Source organism: Lemur catta, chromosome 3 (assembly GCF_020740605.2).
Source record: "Lemur catta isolate mLemCat1 chromosome 3, mLemCat1.pri, whole genome shotgun sequence".
Taxonomy (NCBI): domain Eukaryota; kingdom Metazoa; phylum Chordata; class Mammalia; order Primates; family Lemuridae; genus Lemur; species Lemur catta.
This window is the reverse complement of record NC_059130.1, coordinates 26,758,056-26,776,617: the sequence shown is the minus strand read 5'-3', so window position 1 is coordinate 26,776,617 and position 18,562 is coordinate 26,758,056. Positions and strand designations below refer to the sequence as shown.

Genomic DNA, 18,562 nt, shown 5'->3' with positions numbered 1-18,562 from the left:
ATTAACAGAGGAATACTTACACAATGGAATACCATATCACCGTGAAAACTGACAAACTATAACCACACCCAATAATATGGATGAATCTTATAAACATCATGCTGAGCACAAGAAACTAAATACAAAAGAGCACTTTGTATACAGTTTCATTTATTTAAAGTTCAAAAACAAGCAAATGAATCTGTGCTGTCAGAAGTTAGTACAGCAGTTACCTTTGGTGGGGATAGGAATTGCAGTAACTTGAAAGGGGAGCACAAGGGGAGCCTCTGATATGCTGGTCATAGTTTCTTGATCCAGGTGTTGTTACATAAGTGTTTCCCTTTTGAAAAGGCATCTAGCTGTACACAGTGATTATGTGCTTTTCTGTATGCATGTTATACTTCCATTAAAAGTTATCTTTTAAAACTTAGGAATTTCACTCCCAGAAATGGCCAACTAGCATCCTGATAGGAACAGCAAGAAAAGCTGGATGAAATATTTGCTTGTTTTTAAACTTCTTTGATGGCACAGTAGAGACATCTAGGTAGATTGCCAGATTTAGTAAATAAAAATACAAGACACCCGGTTAAATTTGAATTTCAGGTAATAAATTTTTTATATAAATCCCCAATATTGCATAGGATATATTAACATTAAAAAATTATTTGCTGTGTACCTGAAATTTAAGTTTAATTGGGCATTCTGTATTTTATCTGGCAAGCCTATGCCAAGGCAGTGAAAACAGGTGATGTCAAGATCTGGAAATGGAGGGAAGTCAAGTAGAGTGGGCCAGGTATCTGGAACATGTATTTCCTGCAGTTATTTGTGAATTCTAAAAGTGAAAGTGGCAGCTAAGAAGCTGAGAGGCCAAATCAAGATTTCAGCTCAGCATCCTGCAGGAGGTCAAAGCTACAGCTTTTCAGGATTGGCATATGTACCAAGGGAGAAGCTATATTAAATGCTGGGCTATTTCTCTTGGCTTCTCTTCTCTAAGAATTTGGTCCCAAAAATATTCACTGAATTCATAGCTAAATGTGATGACTCATTTAGATATTTTATTATGCCTTCTCTAGATTTTGCTATTATTCTTAGTGGAAATTTTGTCCCAAATAACCTACTTCTCTATTGCCAAAAGCAGAACTTCCCTGCTTCTATATCTAAAAGCATATAAAATGTCCATATATTTTCTTTTAATCTATTTAGATGGAAATATTATAACTCTCAGAAAGTAAATGTGTTTGTTTTAATTTGGAAATGAATGTCAGCAACCACTGAGTCACCATTTACTTTCAAAGTTAAAGAATAATTTGATACAACACCTAGTGATTAATGTCAAGAAGCTATTCTAGAAAATATTATGCTTACACAGTGATCACACTGTACTAATAATCAGAGGAACATTACCCCAAATTCTTAGATTTAATGAGCTTCAGGATTTTCATAGAATCCCACTTAGGAAGAGCCCTCAACTAAAGGACTAACACAAGACTGACTGCCAGCCCTGAAGAGGGGACTTAGCTGCACATTTGATATATAAACAATTTAAACATATGACATTTCTCATTCTCACATGTTTTGTTGTTTAGTTTTAACTATTTTCTTTTATCTTCAACTGTTTTCGAGTAAGTAAATTTGTAAGTAAATTTATAAGTCAGTAAATTTATGTGATAATTTCACCATATAATTTATGTTGACTCCAAACTGCAATAATTTCAGAAGTACCTCTTTAATACATCATGGAATATTTTCATAACTTTTATCCAACTAGAATCTCCTTTTACAATAAGTACCTCTTTCCCATGACTGTATTTTTATAGTTAGAAAAAACTGTCACTAGGAGGGAGGTAGCACTGCTTTGCTGGACATCCCTGGGCTTAACTCACCCCAACGGAGAGCAAGGTCAATCTAAGATGTGTAAGTTCATGTCCATCTGTGTATACTGAATATGGAGACCTCGGGGTCACTGACTGTTTCCTGGGACCTCTGTTAAGATGGGGACTAAGTTTGAGAAAAGTTTTCATTTATCTCTGGTACTCTGAATAATCATACATGTATTTTAAGCAACATATCTGCAGAGGCTCTGGCCAGATGCTGTTTTGGAATCTATATCACTGCCTTGTTTATTATATCATTAATGGGTACTTATATTCTACAATACCAGTTTACTCCCCACTTCACTGATGAGGAAATTGAGGCACTGAGAAGTTAAGTAATTTACAGAGAGTGAATTTGCAGAAGCTAATACAGACCCCTCCACATTTGCCTCAGCTCCTACACAGCTCTTTCCCACACCCTGCAGCCCTGACTCTTTTCCCTACTATGCCTTTATCCCCAGACAACTCAACCACCACCCACAGCAGCTGCAGAACCCTGATGCTCTCAGGAGAGAGTTTGATCCCATCCCGTAGATTTCCTGTATGGCTTAGAGAGCATTCAGAGGTCGATCAGCTAAATTCAGGCAACTTTTTCCTCTAACACTTATTTTCTCATCAATTCCCCATTTCTAGGGAATTGAACAAAGAAGTAGGTTGTTCCTGTTTTCACATGAGGGAACCTGAAGAAGCAGGGTCAGAACATTTTCAGGCATCCACACCTTTTCTAAAGGGGTTCAGGTAACGTGATTTTTTTCCATGTTCCACTCCCAGAGTCCAAAATTAGACTTCAGCCTCCTTAGACTTCTCTGTCTATCTCCTGATGGGACCCTGTGAATATCCCAATGAGGAGGTTCTTTAGTCCACTGCAGATGTGGCTTCCTGGCTCCACTCCTGTAGCTGGAACAGGATATGCCCTGTCAGATCCCCTGACTCTATTCTGGGCTTGATGCCCCCAAAGCTTTGCCCAAGTATGGAGCAAAAATGCAGCTCTTGAAGAAGGTTGAGGGAGCATGTGCAGCTCTGAGGCCCAAGTCCCTGTTGAGCCTTGAGTCTCATCTGGGGAAAATGGACATACAAGAGCCAGAAGCAGAGCAGACCATTGCAGTAGGGCAGGGGTACTTAGCTGCCAGAAGCCCAGATATGGGGCAAGAGCATGAGGGATGTGCCATAGGAATTCCTGCCATTAGCCAAAACCCTTGGCCTCTGTGACTCTCCTTCTTCCAACCTTGATTTTCTGTTCCCAGATATAGTCTCTGTCCTCTCAGAGCTGTGAGTTTAATTCAGCAAAGATTACTTAAACACATTCTGTAATATAAGGTCAATTCTAGTCCTTCATTTATTAGGAATTCAAAAGTGATGACACATGATCCCTCTCCCCAAGTTTTTCATAGCTCAGCAGACTTTTTGAAAACCATCTCATAATAACAAAAAAGAGGAAAGAGAGGAAGGAAAGAAGGAAAGAAAGGTGGGAGGAAGAAAGGGAGGGAGGAAGGAAAGGGAAGGGCAGGAGGTGACATCTGCATGTGTTTGAGGATTGAATCACTGTTTCCCAAAAAGACTGTCAAGATAGTGGATCATCCAGAAATGGCTGCATTGATGTCATCTGTGGTTTCCTCATTCTAGTTGATAGAAGCATTTGTAACAGAGCATCAGTACATGTATGCCTATGTGGTAACTGTGTATACATAGGTGTGCTCAGAACAGTAGGATGAAAGTCTCTAGTGCATAGTCATGTGCTCCATAATGTAAGTATGGTACAATTCACAGTTATATCATAAACTGCGAACTACTAAGAACACTATGCTAGTGACAAAGTGGTCACTGCCTCCATGAATCTTCACATCAGTGGTTTATAGTTTTAGATATTTTTGTACCTACCCACCACTCCCAACTGATCACAGCCCCTGTGACAACAGAAACATCATGTGTTTTATTCACTGGTTTTGTTTGATCTCATAAACCAGCAGTCCCCAACCTTTTTGGCACCAGGGACCAGTTTCATGAAAGACAATTTTTCCACAGACTGGAGGGGCGGGGATGGTTTTGGGATGATTCAAGCACACTACATTTATTGTGCAGTCAAACCTCTCTGCTAATAATAATCTATATTTGCAGCCACTCGCCAGTGCTAGCATCACCAGCTCAGCTTCACTTCAGATCATCAGGCATTAGATTCTCATATGGAGCATGCAACCTAGGTGCTTCGCATTCGCAGTTTACAATAGGGTTCTTGCTCCTCCGAGAATCTAATGATGCTGCCGATCTGACAGGAGGTGAAGTTCAGGAGGTAATGTGAGCGATGGGGAGTGGCTGTAAATACAGATGAAGCTTCACTCAACCACCACTTACCTCCTGCTGTGTGGCCTGGTTTCTAACAGGCCATGGACTGGTGCCAGTCCACAGCCCAGGGACTGGGGACCACAATCATAAACTATTAATAATTTGGTTCTTGGTGAGTGATGCAAAGGAAGGAAAGAAGAAAAGGAGAAAGGGAATGAGGGAGGGAGAGAGTGTAAGAGGGCCAGAGGGAAGAAAGAAAAAAATGATGGTGGAGAAGAAGGAGAGATGAGGAGAGGAGGAGAGGAGAAAGAAAATAATGAGAGTGCAATTGAGAAGTTTCTTTCCAGGTTTCTCTTGACTAGAAGGCCACCAGTTTCCAGCCTTATTTCTCCAAACATCCTGGAGATATATCCACCTCAGAGTCCTTCTGTGATCCCAAAATCAAACTTCTCTAAAAAGAGCTTTCTACTTGATTTCCTGATCTCATTCATCATAATTCCACACCCCTACTTATTAGGAGAGTCAAAGGCGTCATCCTGACTAATCCATATTCTCCATCCTGCACAGAAAATGAGTCACTAAATCTTGAATATACTTCCTATAAAGTCTCTCTTAATCCATTTTATTCTCTCAGCCCCACTGCCAGCAACTGATCTCTTCTCCTCCCACCCTCTTTCAAATAGGTTAAAGGAGAGGGTGGAACCAGATGTTTCCTAGGAAGGGACAGACACACTGAGACCTGGAGTCCCCGAATCTCTATCCCAATGACTGGTTCCTTGGGAATCCTCTGGCTTCTCAGTGGGACTCAGCCTGAGGAAAAGATGTGCCTTGGGAAAGCTTCATCTCATCCACTGGCAGAAAGGGGACATCTGGGAGCTCTGATGGGGCCACCCCTAGAGAGACCAGAATGCCAGGAATAGCTCTCACCCATCCTGCAAGTGTAAGAGGCTCCACCTGCTTCTCTAAGAACCATGTCACACCCCAGCCCTGGGTCCTCCCTGGAAAAGGGCCCTCATCACAAGCTCCTCCTCTGGTCTGACTCCACAGGGAGGAGTTCTTGTCTGAAACTATGGAAGCTTCTCTGCAGCATGACTCACAAGCTTAAGAAGAAAAGATAGGAGTGAAGAACAAAGAAAAGAGAGTGGAAAATAGAGAGAAGTCCAGACAGAGAAGGAGCCAACACTGGAAATATATAGCTTTAAAGGGCAGAGCAAAGTGACTCCTAGCCCAGCCACTGTTCAGCTGCTGATGTCTGAGTTTTTGCAAGTAGCTTAGCTGGGAGCCCAGCCCAGATCATGTAGATCTATGGATGCACATACATACATACTTATCTGTATTTGCCTGGAGAGAAAATACAGGCAAAATTGTCTTCTTAAAAAATTTAACCTGGGTAAAATATTTTCTTTCCAATACTTGTTTATCTTACCCATATATTGTCTACATTAGTGTGATTTTAATTTCAAAAGACAAAATGTTTAAATATTATTTGGTGCATCTGAATAGATGCTGAGTAGACCCTGCTGAGATAAGCTGTCAGTGAAACCATCAGCCATACCAAACGACCACCCAAGTGCCCTACCCCTAAAACAATCCCCAGGTACCTTTCAGAGTTACCATCTTTGTCCAGCTCTGAGCCCAGTTATAGTCTCATCTTGCCATGCCTCCAGCTCTAGGGGAAGCTGCTGCTTGAGCTGATCTGGGTCCTGCAGGTCCCACCAATATCACCACCAGAGCTCCTACTGTCATGGCAGTGCAGTAGTCAGTGGAGGAAGTGGAGGTTTTCAGTTGCTGCCACAGATCCAGTGACTGCTGGTGACCTGGGCCTGGAAGACTCAGAGGAGCACCATTAGATGAACCAACAGTCCAAGAGACAAGCATCTTCCCCAGCCACAACTCATTCTCCTCAACTTTTGGGGGCAGGGTTGATAATAATGTATGTGGGGAAGACATTGGATTCAGATAAGAATTGAACCAGCAGGAGGCTCAGGGTTCCCTGATAGCACCCTTACCTCAGGCCGACCCCCTCCCTCTGCCCTTCTCTTACACCCTAGTCCACCAGCAAGGTCGATGCAGTGGTGTGAAAAGAGCTGTGTTTTCTTTCACTTTCCTCTCTCCTCACCCACACCACCCAGTCTGGCATTTCACCAGTGCCCATTCTCATCCTTTGTAGTTGCCTCTTTTTATTATAGAATCCCTGAGGGAGGTAGGAGGGGGTGGGATGGGTACTTGATAGTATAAAAGCAGTGTCACTTCCAGCCTACCTTTGAGACTAAATCAGAACAGAGTCTTGAAAAGCCCATTCTCCCAACAGGAGCATATTTCAAAAAACAAGCGTGCCTGTCCCAGCCTTTCACCAGATTTCCACCTGGACTTCCCATTTCCCCCATTCATAATTCTACAGAATTCTTAAAAGAATTCATACTATTGCAATTGTCCAAAGTGGCATGATGGGCAGAAGGCAAGAAGGAACTAATATCCTTTTAGAGTGTAGGTTGTGCCTAAGAAAAAGTATCTGATCCTATAGGCTTCCATATACTCTGATCAAAATGATGCTTTGTTTAAAATTACAATATAATTTAAATTTATGATTATTAGAAACTTAATACTATCTTAGTTGTGATTATTTCCTTTGGAAGCATGTAGTATACTAAAGAATTTTAAAATTCATGACAGTAGTTTTTCTTTGGAGGCTATAATATATTGTATTATATTACTAGAGATGGATTAAGTGATTAATTTATCACTGATGCTATAACTAAAACTAAATGGAAAATGGCATTCAGTGTATATGAATTCACCATACACAAACCTCAAACATTTTCATAGTTATTCATTAAGTGAAATGCTTTCAATCCCATCAACCCATTATTATCAACATATTCAGTAAAATCTTCATCAATCACCAATACAATAATATGTCAAATTAGATTCAGCCTCACACATTCCACAGACAGCCACAGACAGTTGTCCTTTTTTCCCATTAACTGTGATTTCTGTTAGCCCTACAGACAGAGGTCGCATTTTAACATCATCTGCTCTCCACCAAATCCTACCTCGGCCCCACTCCTCTCCCACCCAGCACCCCTGCTACATTCCAGATGCCGCGATGTTCCCTGAAGAGCTCTATCTCTCAAGCCACAGCCCCAGTTCCATTAGTTCACCCCTCACCCAACCACATCCCATTTTTGGTCCAGTAAGCTCAGCTCAGTCAACATCCTTAAAACAAGAGCTGATTACATCATCCCCCCGAAGGCATTTACAAAGGGGTGAGGACTAACACCAGTGGCCCCATGCCTGCTGCTTTTGTGCACCCTTGTGCTGTACACTTAGCACATAGAACCTGACTTAATTGTTCAGTTGCCCATCCGGCCTTCTGAGAGGCTGTGAGCTAGTCCAGGGCAGAAACTAATTCTATTTGTCCTCTTATTGCCAGGGCCCACAAAAGACATAGTCTGAATTCAGAGCATGTGAGCTGAATGAAGAAATAAAAGTGGAATGACAGGCAGAGGGCCTGAAGGTGGATAGTTGGACCGTCATTGAGATTTCCTGCTTCCCTTTTGTCATTCCTCAAAACATGTGCCTAAGAAAATGCTGAAAGCCTGGTCCTGAGGGTGTGAGGTGCTGTCACCCTTGGGTTCGCTTGGGCGGGAACAAGTACACATACTTGGGCGGAGCATCGTAAAACCCAGCTCAGGATAAAAGGGCTGAAGTCCTGGGTTCCTCAGTCCACGATCGCCTCGGGAAGCGCCTTCTCCTGCCTCGCAGAAAAACCAGGTGAGCGTCCAGCTGGGGAGAGGACCTGGGCTGCAAGGGCTGAGCAAACCTGTCTGTGCTTCAGCAAGAAGAGGGAAGGAGGCAGACTGGGTGGAGGTGGCAGAGAGGCCCGTGGTGGGCAGCAGGTTAGGAGAGAGATGGGGGAAGGGTGGGGTTGTGAGAAGGAGAGTCCATGACCTGTGTCCAGGGTTCACTGCGATGCAGCGACGTCAGGACACACAGCCTCTCGCATCCCCAGAGACGCGCGTTGCCTCCTCACACGCTTATTGATTTCCACCCTCCTTACCCGCGTGCAGAGAAATGTGGCCCTGGAGGCGCGCGTGTGCTCCGCGTGCCTGCAGGGGGCGCTGTTGGCATAGGGTCTGGGGCTGGGCCCGCGGGTGGGGCGCAGGACCCCTGGGGCCTCACCCCCAGTCTGTTGGTGCCTGCCTGGCAGGTAAGGGGGCGGAAGGAAGGACAGCGTATCATGCCGATTCAACTCTGATTCGGTTTCCATTTCCACTGTCCAGATCGTGGCTGGACGACCGACTGAGTTTAGGGGAAAGGATCTACAATTAAATCAAAGCAAGAGGAGACACTGACTTGAAGCCTCTGTATTGACTCGTATTTTGCTTTGGTTTTACTTTGCCTAGGCTCGCTGACCTCCTGCCGAGATGTCCTGCCAGCAGAACCAGCAGCGGTGCCAGCCCCCGCCCAAGTGTCCCTCACCCAAGTGTCCCCCGAAGACCCTAGCACAGTGTCTGCCCCCAGCCTCCTCCGGCTGTGCGCCAAGCCCCGAGGGCTGCTTTGGCCCCACCTCCGAGGGCGGCTGCTGCCTGAGCCACCACAGGCACCGCAGGTCCCACCGATGCCGGCGCCAGAGCTCCGACTCCTGTGACGGGAGCAGTGGTCAGCAGGGCCGGGGCTCTGGCTGCGGCCACGGCTCTGGGGGCTGCTGCTAACCTGAACCAAGAGATTAAGTAAAAACATATTTTAAAAAAAGAAAGAAAGAAAGTTCTAAAATGACTAGAACGAGCCCTAGCCTGGTGCATCTTGTTGCTGTCCCCTCTCTTTGCTACCCAGATGTTCCTTGAAGAGTTTGAGTACTCCCCCCAGGGGTTTATCCTGCTGGTCTCAGTGCTTCTCCCTCCTTTATGTCTCTGTGCTGTGAAAAATAAAGCTGTTCTTTCTCATTGCAACTTTTGTCTAACACGACCATGTCTTGACCCTCTGGGGCTGCCCAACATCCGGTGCAGGGTCCTATCTCAGGAACAGACATACTCCCCTAAACTCACAAGACCGTTTTGGGGTTTGTGTATTAGGATGAAGGTGAGGTGGGAGGTCTTTCACAAGGTCAAGGATGGGGCATGAGCTGGAGTAAACACAGAGCTCTGGAAAGCAAAGGGAATGAGCTGCATGGGCCAGCTCAGATCCTTCAGAGAACTCCTCGGAAGCTCAGCCCCAGGTGTGGCATAGAGGGAAAGAGGAGGAGGAGCTCCACCCAGACTGGAGCAGGTTCTTGGTCCTCTGGCTCCTCCACACCTAATGCTCTGTGGTCTTCATGACCGAGGTAGACAGCAGCCCCCAGACCTGTGGCAACAAGTAGAGGCTCCAGAATGTTCTGTCAGTAGAGTTGGTGGGATCTGTGGGCCAGAGGTGCCTCAGGTAGCAGCCTCCCTCAAAGCTGGTACCACAAGAGAAAGAGACTAGAAGCAAACAACCCAAAGGATACTTGAGGGTCAGGCAGTTAAGAAAGGGCTGACTTTCCTGGCAGAACACCTTAGCTCAGTGATCCCTGGAACAAATAAAAAAGTAAACCATTACTATCTGTATCTATCTAGATAGATAGATAAGGTAGACAGACAGATACCCCCCTTGCCCCTCACCATCTTTTCTCAGAGCCTGACCCTCTGACTCTAAGCCCACACAGTTCAGGTAACCTATAGGCAGCAGGAAAACAGAAAGGGCCTCGGGCAGTGGGGACCTGGCTCAAGGTGTTTGCTAATCAACCCCCAAGTTTTCTCTCTTCCTACTTTATACCCAGGAAAAAAGGAGATGAGACATGGAGAGTGGTGATGGTAATGGGTTCTAATCCAAGTGACAGCTCTTTAAACTCTCCAGCCCCTCAGTAGAGAATTCAACAATTCATCAGTAGATGCCCAGATATGTTTTTTATAGGAGGGAGCCAGGAAGTCCCTATATTGCCCAAACATCTGACCCTGATCATCAGGACTTTTGAAGGCTAATTGTTTACAATCTTTTATGAATTCATTCACTCATTCATTCAAACAACATGAATTGAGCACACATTTCAGCAATATGTAGACACAGAGGATTCAAAAATGTATAAAATACAGTTCCCATCCTTGAGACACTAATAGTGTAGCAGGCAGACTGAGGAGTAATCCAATTATGAGCTGCAATGATACTAGCTATTATGTAAGTATATGGGAAGTCCCTGGATCTTAGCCTTTGGGTAGCAATTCCCTGTTGCCCTGACAAGAGTGAGGTGTCCAGACATTGTCACTGGTATCACTTGTGGGTGGTAGGTGAGGTCTCTGGCCTGCAAAATGGCTTTTGAGAACAGGGCATTAGCTGTCCTGTGGTGGCCCAGTTAAAGTGATTAAGAGGAACTCATGGGACCTAAGAGCCAGGAGTCACTGGGTAGGAGGTTTCCTGGAAGAAGGACGAAATAAAGCTGCCATTTGAGACGAGGTGGATCAGAAAGTGAAGGAAGCTAAGATAATGGGGGGCAGAATAGTGTCTGCAGGCTAAGAACATGGGCAGTGAAGTCAGACATGTCCCCTCACCACCACTTTTAAATGCCAAGATTAAGCTAAAGGTGCCTAGGAAACAAAAAAGCTAAAAAATAAAGACAAAATGAACCAGAGATGTTAGAGTTAAAAGCAGAGCCAGTGATTAGCAGTCTACACCTGTGAAGTGACATACTTGCTGATCTAAGGACACTGCTTCAGTGTTTATTTGACTGTGCTATTGATCAAAAAGATAGTACTGGTTCAGACACAGAGATGCTCAAGTCATATTGGCCAGAAAGCTTTCAGGGAGGGGGGAAGTCAGATTGATAATTCATGGGAGTAATATTGAAGTGATTGATAATAGTGGTGATTGAATTCATTTCACTAATGTTTCTGGTACATATAAATTAGCTGTGTAACATTTTCCCATTGCATATTATTTTAATTTTATAGAATGAAATAATTATGTGACATGCAAATAATTTTGATATTTTTGAAATGACATTATTATTGCAGTAATGGTTCTGGACATTCTAGTTACATGAAGGCTATAGGAGCAGTGACCTTCTTCAAAGCTTGAATATGTTACAATCATGGCCAAAATCTTAGTCCTTTCAAAACACTATGGGAACATGAATTTACACTAGGACTTCAGCAGTAGGTGGAGTGAACTGAAAAAAGGATAAGGATTTGGTCAATACCCTGTTACAACGCTTTTAAAACATGCCACAAAATTCTTTGACATTCCTGTTATTGAGAGGTAGGGTCTATATCCCCTCCCCTTGAATCTAGGCAGTGTTATGACTGCTTTAACTAATAGAATGTGGTAGAAGTGATGCCATGTGACTTCCAAGGCTAGGTAATAGGAGGTCATACACGTTCCACCTGGTCCTCGTATAATACACTCTCTGGGGGATGCCAGCTACCATGTAAGAAGTCTGACTACCTGCAGACCATCATGCTAGAGAGGATAGTTATAGGTCCTACAGCCATCAACTCCAAAAGAGGCCCCAGCTGACATCCAGCATCAACTGCCAAGCAGCTGAGTGAGCCTTCTTGAATGTCCAGCCCAGCCAAGCCTTCAGGTGACCACAGCTCCAGTCTATATCTGACTGCAAATTCATGAAACAAGAATTGCCAGCTGAGTCCTTCCTGAATTCCCGACCCACAAAATTGTGAGAAAACCAAAGACACCATTAGTTTAGGGGTGATTTGTTTTGCAACAGTTGTAACCAGGACACTCACTGAGTTTTCTCCCATTAGCAATTTATCTTCTTCCCTCTAAAGTTCTTGGCTCTGTTGAGGAGTCAGCAGTCACTAAATACCTTACTTAGCCCTTACAAAATTCACCATTTTCATGCCTTAAAGTTTTTCCCAGGCTGGGTTAATCCCACCCACACTGGTGCTCACCACACACAGGGTGTGATAATCCAACTGAATGCACAGCAAACAAATATAGGTACCAGCCTGGAATGTGCTCACTCAGATGTCTGCTCCTAGTGAGTAGGAACTTCGTCTGTTCCCATTGTATCTCCAGTGCCTAGAACAGCACCTGGCACCCAAGGTATACTCAGCAAATATTTGTGGAATGAATAACTAAAAAATGAATTCGTGGCTCCCAGCCTGGCTTGATGCATCCTAATCAAGTCTAAAGAACCATTTTTTCTCCACCCACTGGGACCTCATCTGTCAGGAGCCATTTTCAGTAGGAAGACCATACCTGACTACTGATGTGACTGTCTCTGGTGACTGCCCTGGTGTGTGAACTTCATTCATTGACACTGCATCTTTCTTTCCTCACCCAGATTGGATTTACTAATGGCAAGACTCCTGGTAGTACTTTGTAGTTAGAGGGGCAAATTTGACCTAGAAGCTTCTGAATTCCAAGTCTTGTTCTTTAGTTTTCATATTAAAAGACAAATAATAAAAGCTCTCATTTAAATAATGGTTTGCATGCTTTGCATATATTAACAGAAACCATTCAGGACTCCAGGTAAAATGTTATTATCCTCACTAAGTAACAGATCTTGGATTTGAGCCAAGCAGTCTGGATTCAGACTCCACTGCTCCCCAGTTGCTGATGTCCAGCAAGAATTTGGTTGATGAAGGTCAGTCTCTGTCCACCCTGAAATACACATGGTTTGTATGGATTTTAGGCCAGCTCACACAGATTCATCAATGTTTGTGGCTTTGAGTGCTCAGCATAGCTTAATGTTGACTTATAGGTTCCCGAAAGAACTTGCCCATCCTTTTTCTTTTTTTCTGTTATGTATCTTAATTCTAACTTTTAGAGTACTTCCCAGGCATGTGTCTAGTGTCCCAGAGCAAGAAGCTTATCACGTCAATTCCAAAGCCTGTCAAATGTAAGCGCCATATCTGTGGTCACTTTCTCAGGTAACCCTTCTCAGCCAGTTGAATGATTTGACTGGCAGAGCAGATTTGGCTTCAACCCCCAGCCAAGTTTCCCTTTCACACTTTTTATAACTGTTTCTTAAGAAATTATATGTCCAAGAATATTGTTTCCAGTTTGTCACTTTTAAAAACTGAAATAACAAAAAGCTTATTTCATTCAGTTAAATTTTCAAAGTATCAGAAAGGTTTTGTTCTCTGTCCAAAGTTTCATCCTCAAACTCTGATTTCTCTCAAAAATTACAACCTTGACTGTAGCCACAGTTATACGATGTCTTTTCATCTTTCTGAAATTATTTCAAGAATCACCATGGCTTGAGTTTAACAGACTCTTGTTCTTCTGTGACCTTATTTCAAATGTCTAGCTATCAAAGTGAAACAGCACTGATGTGATTCACATGAGAATGATCATTTTGGTTTGGAGTAGATAAATGTCGCCCTATTCTGAAGTTGGGGCAGGAGCTCCCCAATTAAGTTCCTAAGGTAACTGTCATATGACTATGCCCCCTTATTGTTGTTGAGCTCGAAAAGTGACATTCACCAGCAAAAAATAAATAATAATAAAAATTAGTTCAATTCTATCTCAAATCTCTTAAAAGAAATTTACAGGTGTGTCATCTGTAACTCCCTGAGACATTTCTCACGTCCTCTTTTTTTCTGTTTTCTCAAAGCCCAAAGCCTCACATTAGCATTGTTTCAGAGAAACCCCTCAATTACAATTTCTTCAGAATTTATTAATTTTCAGCTCACCTGCCTCCCTAAAGTCCATTATTTGTAGTTTCCCTTGCTCGCTCTCCTGCACTCTTCTTTCTACCTCCACAACCTCCAGCTCTTTGGTCTCATTCTTCTACATTTTCTGATCCTTCATAGCAGCGGTTCCCAACCTTTTTGACACCAGGGACCGGTTTTGTAGCAGACGGTTTTTCCACAGACGCGGGGGGGCGGGGAAGCGCGGGAGAATGGAAGGGTGGAGCCGCCTTGACTCCACCTCAGATCGTCAGGCCCCGGATTCTCATGGGGTGCTCAACCTGGATCCCTCGCATGCGCAGTTTGCAGTGGGGTTCCCTCCTGGATCCGATGCCGCTGCCGATCCGTCGGGGCGGGGCTCTGGCGGTGACATGAGCGATGTGGAGCCGCTGTGGGTGCAGGTGGGGCTTCCCTCCGTTGCCTCCTGCTGTGTGGCCAGTTCCTGACCCCTGGGACTGGCGACCTCAGCTCTATAGCGCCCTCAACAGAGGCTGGGGGTTCCCATGTCAGATCATCCCTCTGCAGGATTACACAAGGAAAGGCAGGCCTGTTTTCCCCAGGCTCTCTCAACACCTCCCCCTGCCTCCCACCCTTCCACCCTCAAAGCCCCCACAGTGCTCTCCAGCGTGAGGAAAACTCTGACCCACTAATCTTCCAGCCCCAAGCCGGTACTCCGCCTAGTGCTGGGCGTGCTGGACCTGCGGGAGCTGAGGGAGGGGAGACCCACTGAGCAGCCTTCAGTGGGGCAGACTGAAAGGACAAGTGAGACGGAGGTGCTGTTGAGAAGCAGCTTTATTTTTCTACATGGTCAGACACAGGAGACAGCACTGTCAGGAGGGGGAGCCTTCGGGCTCTTGAAAATTCCTTGCGCAGAGCCCTCCGGGGAGAGTACAGCCCTCCCCATGAACATTTCAGCTGTGTAGTTCAAGAAAGAGAGATTAGGTGTCTAAGAAAGGATGCATCAAGTTGGGGGTTTTCTTTGGTCCCTTGAATTCTTGTTTTCTTTAAAGTCGCTTGTCTCAGCATCAGGATGCAGGTCAGCAGCAGCCCCCGCCCTGCTGACCACTGCCCCTGTCGCAGGAGTCAGAGCTCTGGCGCCGGCATCGGGACCTGCGGCGCCTGTGGTGGCTCAGGCAGCAGCCGCCCTCGGAGCTGAGGCCAGAGCAGCCCCCAGAGCTTGGGGCACAGCCAGAGGCTGGGGGAAGACACTGTGCTGGGCTCTTTGGGGGGCACTTGAATGGGGGGCACTTGGGTGAGGGGCACTTGGGTGGGGCCTGGCACTGCTGCTGGTTTTGCTGGCAGGACATCTCCACAGGAATTTGGCCTTGAACAAAATAATAGAAACACTTGAGCACAGAAGCTTCAGACTGATGTCTCCTCATTTGTGAGTTTATCAAACACTTGCCCCCATTACCAAGCAACTTTCTAAGCCAAGATCTGTGGGAGAGAAATGGGAACATGGAGGGGACACATGCATTTGGATAAAGCATCCTCGAGGATGTCAGATGAATCCATATCCATCCCTGACAACATGCTCAGAACAAAAATGGAAGAAATCCTGAGAGCCTGTGGCCTTTGTGGCCAGCAACTCCCTGGCAGCTGCCACAGAGGCTCCTCACTCACCATCACCTCCCCCACTGGCACCCACTATGGGCCTCTTTCTGATGGTTGCAATTCAGGTCTGGGCTTGTCTTCCCCAAACAGTCCCAACTGAGGGTGTGTCCCTGGCTGGACACTCACCTGGTGCAGAAGAGTCAGGAGGAGGCTGTTCCTGAGGAGGCTGTGGATGAGGAGCCCAGGGCAGGAGCTCTTTTATCCTGTGCAGAGTCCGTGATGCACAGCCTGAGCATGCTGCTGCTTTCACAACCAGGGAGGGGACAGCCAGACACTTCCCAGTCATCTGCCTCCAGAGTTTTCCTGGACATGTGCCTAAAGGTCTAATAAGGTGGAATCAGGATGTCCTTGTGACTGCCAAAGTATTTCCCACTCTGGTCTACCCTGGACCTGCTGCTCAGCTTTGCTCATTCATTCACAGGCTCTGTCCCTCTTACTTCATTCAACAGTAGTAGTTGGAGATGTATGTGACATGTTTCTTTCCCTGAGTACTTTGCAGCCTAAATGGACTATCACTTAGGAAAGTAAATATATTTGATATGATGAGATGAGTACTATCACAGAAGTGTTTACAAAGGCTTCAAGCCTAAGACCCCTGCCTTAGTAGGTCAGTCCTCCTTTGCACTGCATGCCCCAAAGAGTGATGGAGACTTCAGGTGTTCTCTGGGAGTGACAGCTGGAGAAGACCATTGGCCTGTGGAAATATGATGTGTGGAGTAAGGGATGGAGGTTTGGAGCCAGTTTCTAAGACAGAAAGGCTCCCCAGAGGCCCTCATGGTCCCCATGTTGCACCATGAAGACCATGGGAGAAGTTAGAGTGGAGAAGGGACTTATAACTTGAGAGGTGACAAGGCTTACAACTGATATTAAGAAGAATAAGGAGGAAGAGGAGGGGAATATTGTGTACCCATCTACCTGACTGTAGGATGTATACTATTAATTCTAACACTGTAGAAGTTGATAGAAGGAAGCAGTTTCATCTGTTTGGAAAAGTAAAGACTCCAGTAAACTGAATGCTATTATCTCGTTGGATTTAATTTTGATACTATAGCTGTATTCTTCATTGAATTTTATCTCAAATATGATAATAAAATATACTTCATTATATTTAACAAAAATAAAATTATTCATATTGTAATGTTCACACATTTAAATTTAATTAAATGATATTAAATAAAACTTCATTATAGAAAGTGTTTCTAATTTGCTGTAAACCTAAAGAACTGGCTACCTGTTTTTAGCCACTAAATTAAGAGTAAAGGCTACAGTTCCTTTCTGTCTCCAATTTTAATTCACTTCTTTTGAATCAGTGATACCAAAAGTTCTTTCAAGATACGTGTGGGAGCATGAATCCTCCTAGAACACAAAGAACAAGGTTTCTGATGGTTACAGGGGAAGCTGGGGTAGGCTTTCATGTTCTCTCAATCTTCATTTTTTATTTTATTTTATTTATTTTTAATTGACAAATAAAAATTTTATAGAAAGATATACTTCATTTTATTGTACATTGCCTCATTGCACTTGGAAGATACTACATTTGTTATAATTTGAAGATTGTGGCAACCCTGCATTGAGCAAGTCTATCAACACCATTTTTCCAATGCTGTATCAGCATTTTTAAGCAATAAAGTATTTTTTAATTAAAGTATGTAAATTGTGTTTAGACATAATGCTATTGCACACATAATAGACTACAGTACAACATAAACATAACTATTATATGCACTAGGAAACCAAAAAAAAAAATTGCGACTTACTTTATTGCAATATTTGCTTTATTGTGGCAGTCTGGAACTGAAACTGCAATGTCTCCAATGTTTATGCCTGTATTTATGGTGTACAACATGTATGCTTTGATATATGCATATATTGCAGGATGGCTAAACAGAGCTAATTAACATAGCCATTACCTCACACACTTTTCATTTTTTGTGTGGTAAGAACACTTAAAATCTATTCTCTTAGCAATTTTCAAGAATACAATATATTGTTATTAACTATAGTCATCATGTTGTACAATAAATTCCTCCTGTCTAACTGAAATTTTGTATCCTTTCACCAAGATCTCCCCAATTCCTTTTCACACCCCCACCCAACCCCTGGTAATCACCATTCTACTTTCTATTTCATTATGCTTAACTTTTTTAGATTCCACATATAAGCAAGATTATGTAGTATTTGTCTTTCTGTATCTGGCTTATTTCACTTTGCATAATGTCCTCCAGCTTCATCCATGTTGTCACAAATGACAGCATTTCCTGTTTTTTTTTTTAATGCTGAATAGTATTTTATTGTGTGTATATATACCACATTTTCTTTATCCATTCACCCACTGAAGGACACTTAGGTTGATTCCATATCTTGGCTACTGTGAATAATGCTGCAATAAACATGAAATAAAAAGAGTGCAGCTATCTCTTCAACATACTGATTTCATTTCTTTTAGATGTATACCCATTAGTGAGATTGCTGGATCACATAGTAGTTTTATTTTTAATTTTTTGAGGAAACTTTTTCCATAATGGCTGTACTAATTTACATTCCCACCAACAGTATACAAAGGTTCCCGTTTTTCCAGGTCTTCACCAATACTTGTTACCTGTTGTCTTTTGATAATAGCCATTATAACAGATGTGAAGTGATATCTCATTGTGATTTTAATTTGCATCTCCCTGATGATTAATGATGGCGAACATTTTTGTATATATCTGTAGGCCATTTGCATGGCTTCTTTTGGGAAATGTCTTTTCAGGCCCCTTACTCATTTTTTAATTGAATGATTTGTTTTCTTGCTATTGGGTTGTTTGAGTTTTTAATATATTTTGGATATTAACCCCCTATCAGATGCATTGTTCACAAATTTTTTCCCCATTCTGTAAGTTGTCTTTTCACTCTGTTGATTGTTTCCTTTGCTGTGCAAAAGCTTTTTACTTTGATGTAATTCTGTTCGTATATTTTTTTTAATTTTTTTTTTTATTTCAGTTCTTCATGGGGGTACAAAAGCTCAGGTTATATACATTGTCCGTGTCCCGCCCATCCTCCTGAATCAGAGCCTCAGGCGTATCCATTCTCCAGACAGTGCGCCTGGCATTCACCATGTAGTCATATCTCGTATATTTTTTATTTTTTGCCTATGCTTTTGGAATCAAA

General features: G+C 43.6%; 2 protein-coding genes across 2 annotated transcripts; one reads left to right on the top strand and one right to left on the bottom strand.

Annotated features, from left to right (window-relative positions):
* The first annotated feature begins 8,544 nt into the window (after nt 1–8,544).
* Nucleotides 8,545–8,852, top strand: LOC123634603 (late cornified envelope protein 3D-like). The gene has a single exon (XM_045546335.1). It carries the CDS (start codon nt 8,561–8,563, stop codon nt 8,846–8,848), a length of 288 nt encoding a protein of 95 aa, XP_045402291.1. The 5' UTR covers nt 8,545–8,560; the 3' UTR covers nt 8,849–8,852.
* Nucleotides 8,853–9,445: 593 nt separating this feature from the next.
* Nucleotides 9,446–15,105, bottom strand: LOC123634780 (late cornified envelope protein 3E-like). Its single transcript, XM_045546504.1, has 2 exons — nt 14,847–15,105; nt 9,446–9,495 (listed from the first exon to the last, which is right to left on the bottom strand). Exons 1-2 carry the CDS (start codon nt 15,103–15,105, stop codon nt 9,446–9,448), a joined length of 309 nt encoding a protein of 102 aa, XP_045402460.1.
* Between the last annotated feature and the right edge of the window lie 3,457 nt (nt 15,106–18,562).

Bases quoted from the DNA above. Each gene is read 5' to 3' on its own strand.
- LOC123634780 (XM_045546504.1), bottom strand. From the start codon at position 15,105: ATGTCCTGCCAGCAAAACCAGCAGCAGTGCCAGGCCCCACCCAAGTGC. The intron at 9,496-14,846 runs GCTGCTGCTGAC...AACATTCTGGAG, and splicing joins CAGTGGTCAGCAGGGCGGGG to CCTCTACTTGTTGCCACAGG.
- LOC123634603 (XM_045546335.1), top strand. From the start codon at position 8,561: ATGTCCTGCCAGCAGAACCAGCAGCGGTGCCAGCCCCCGCCCAAGTGT.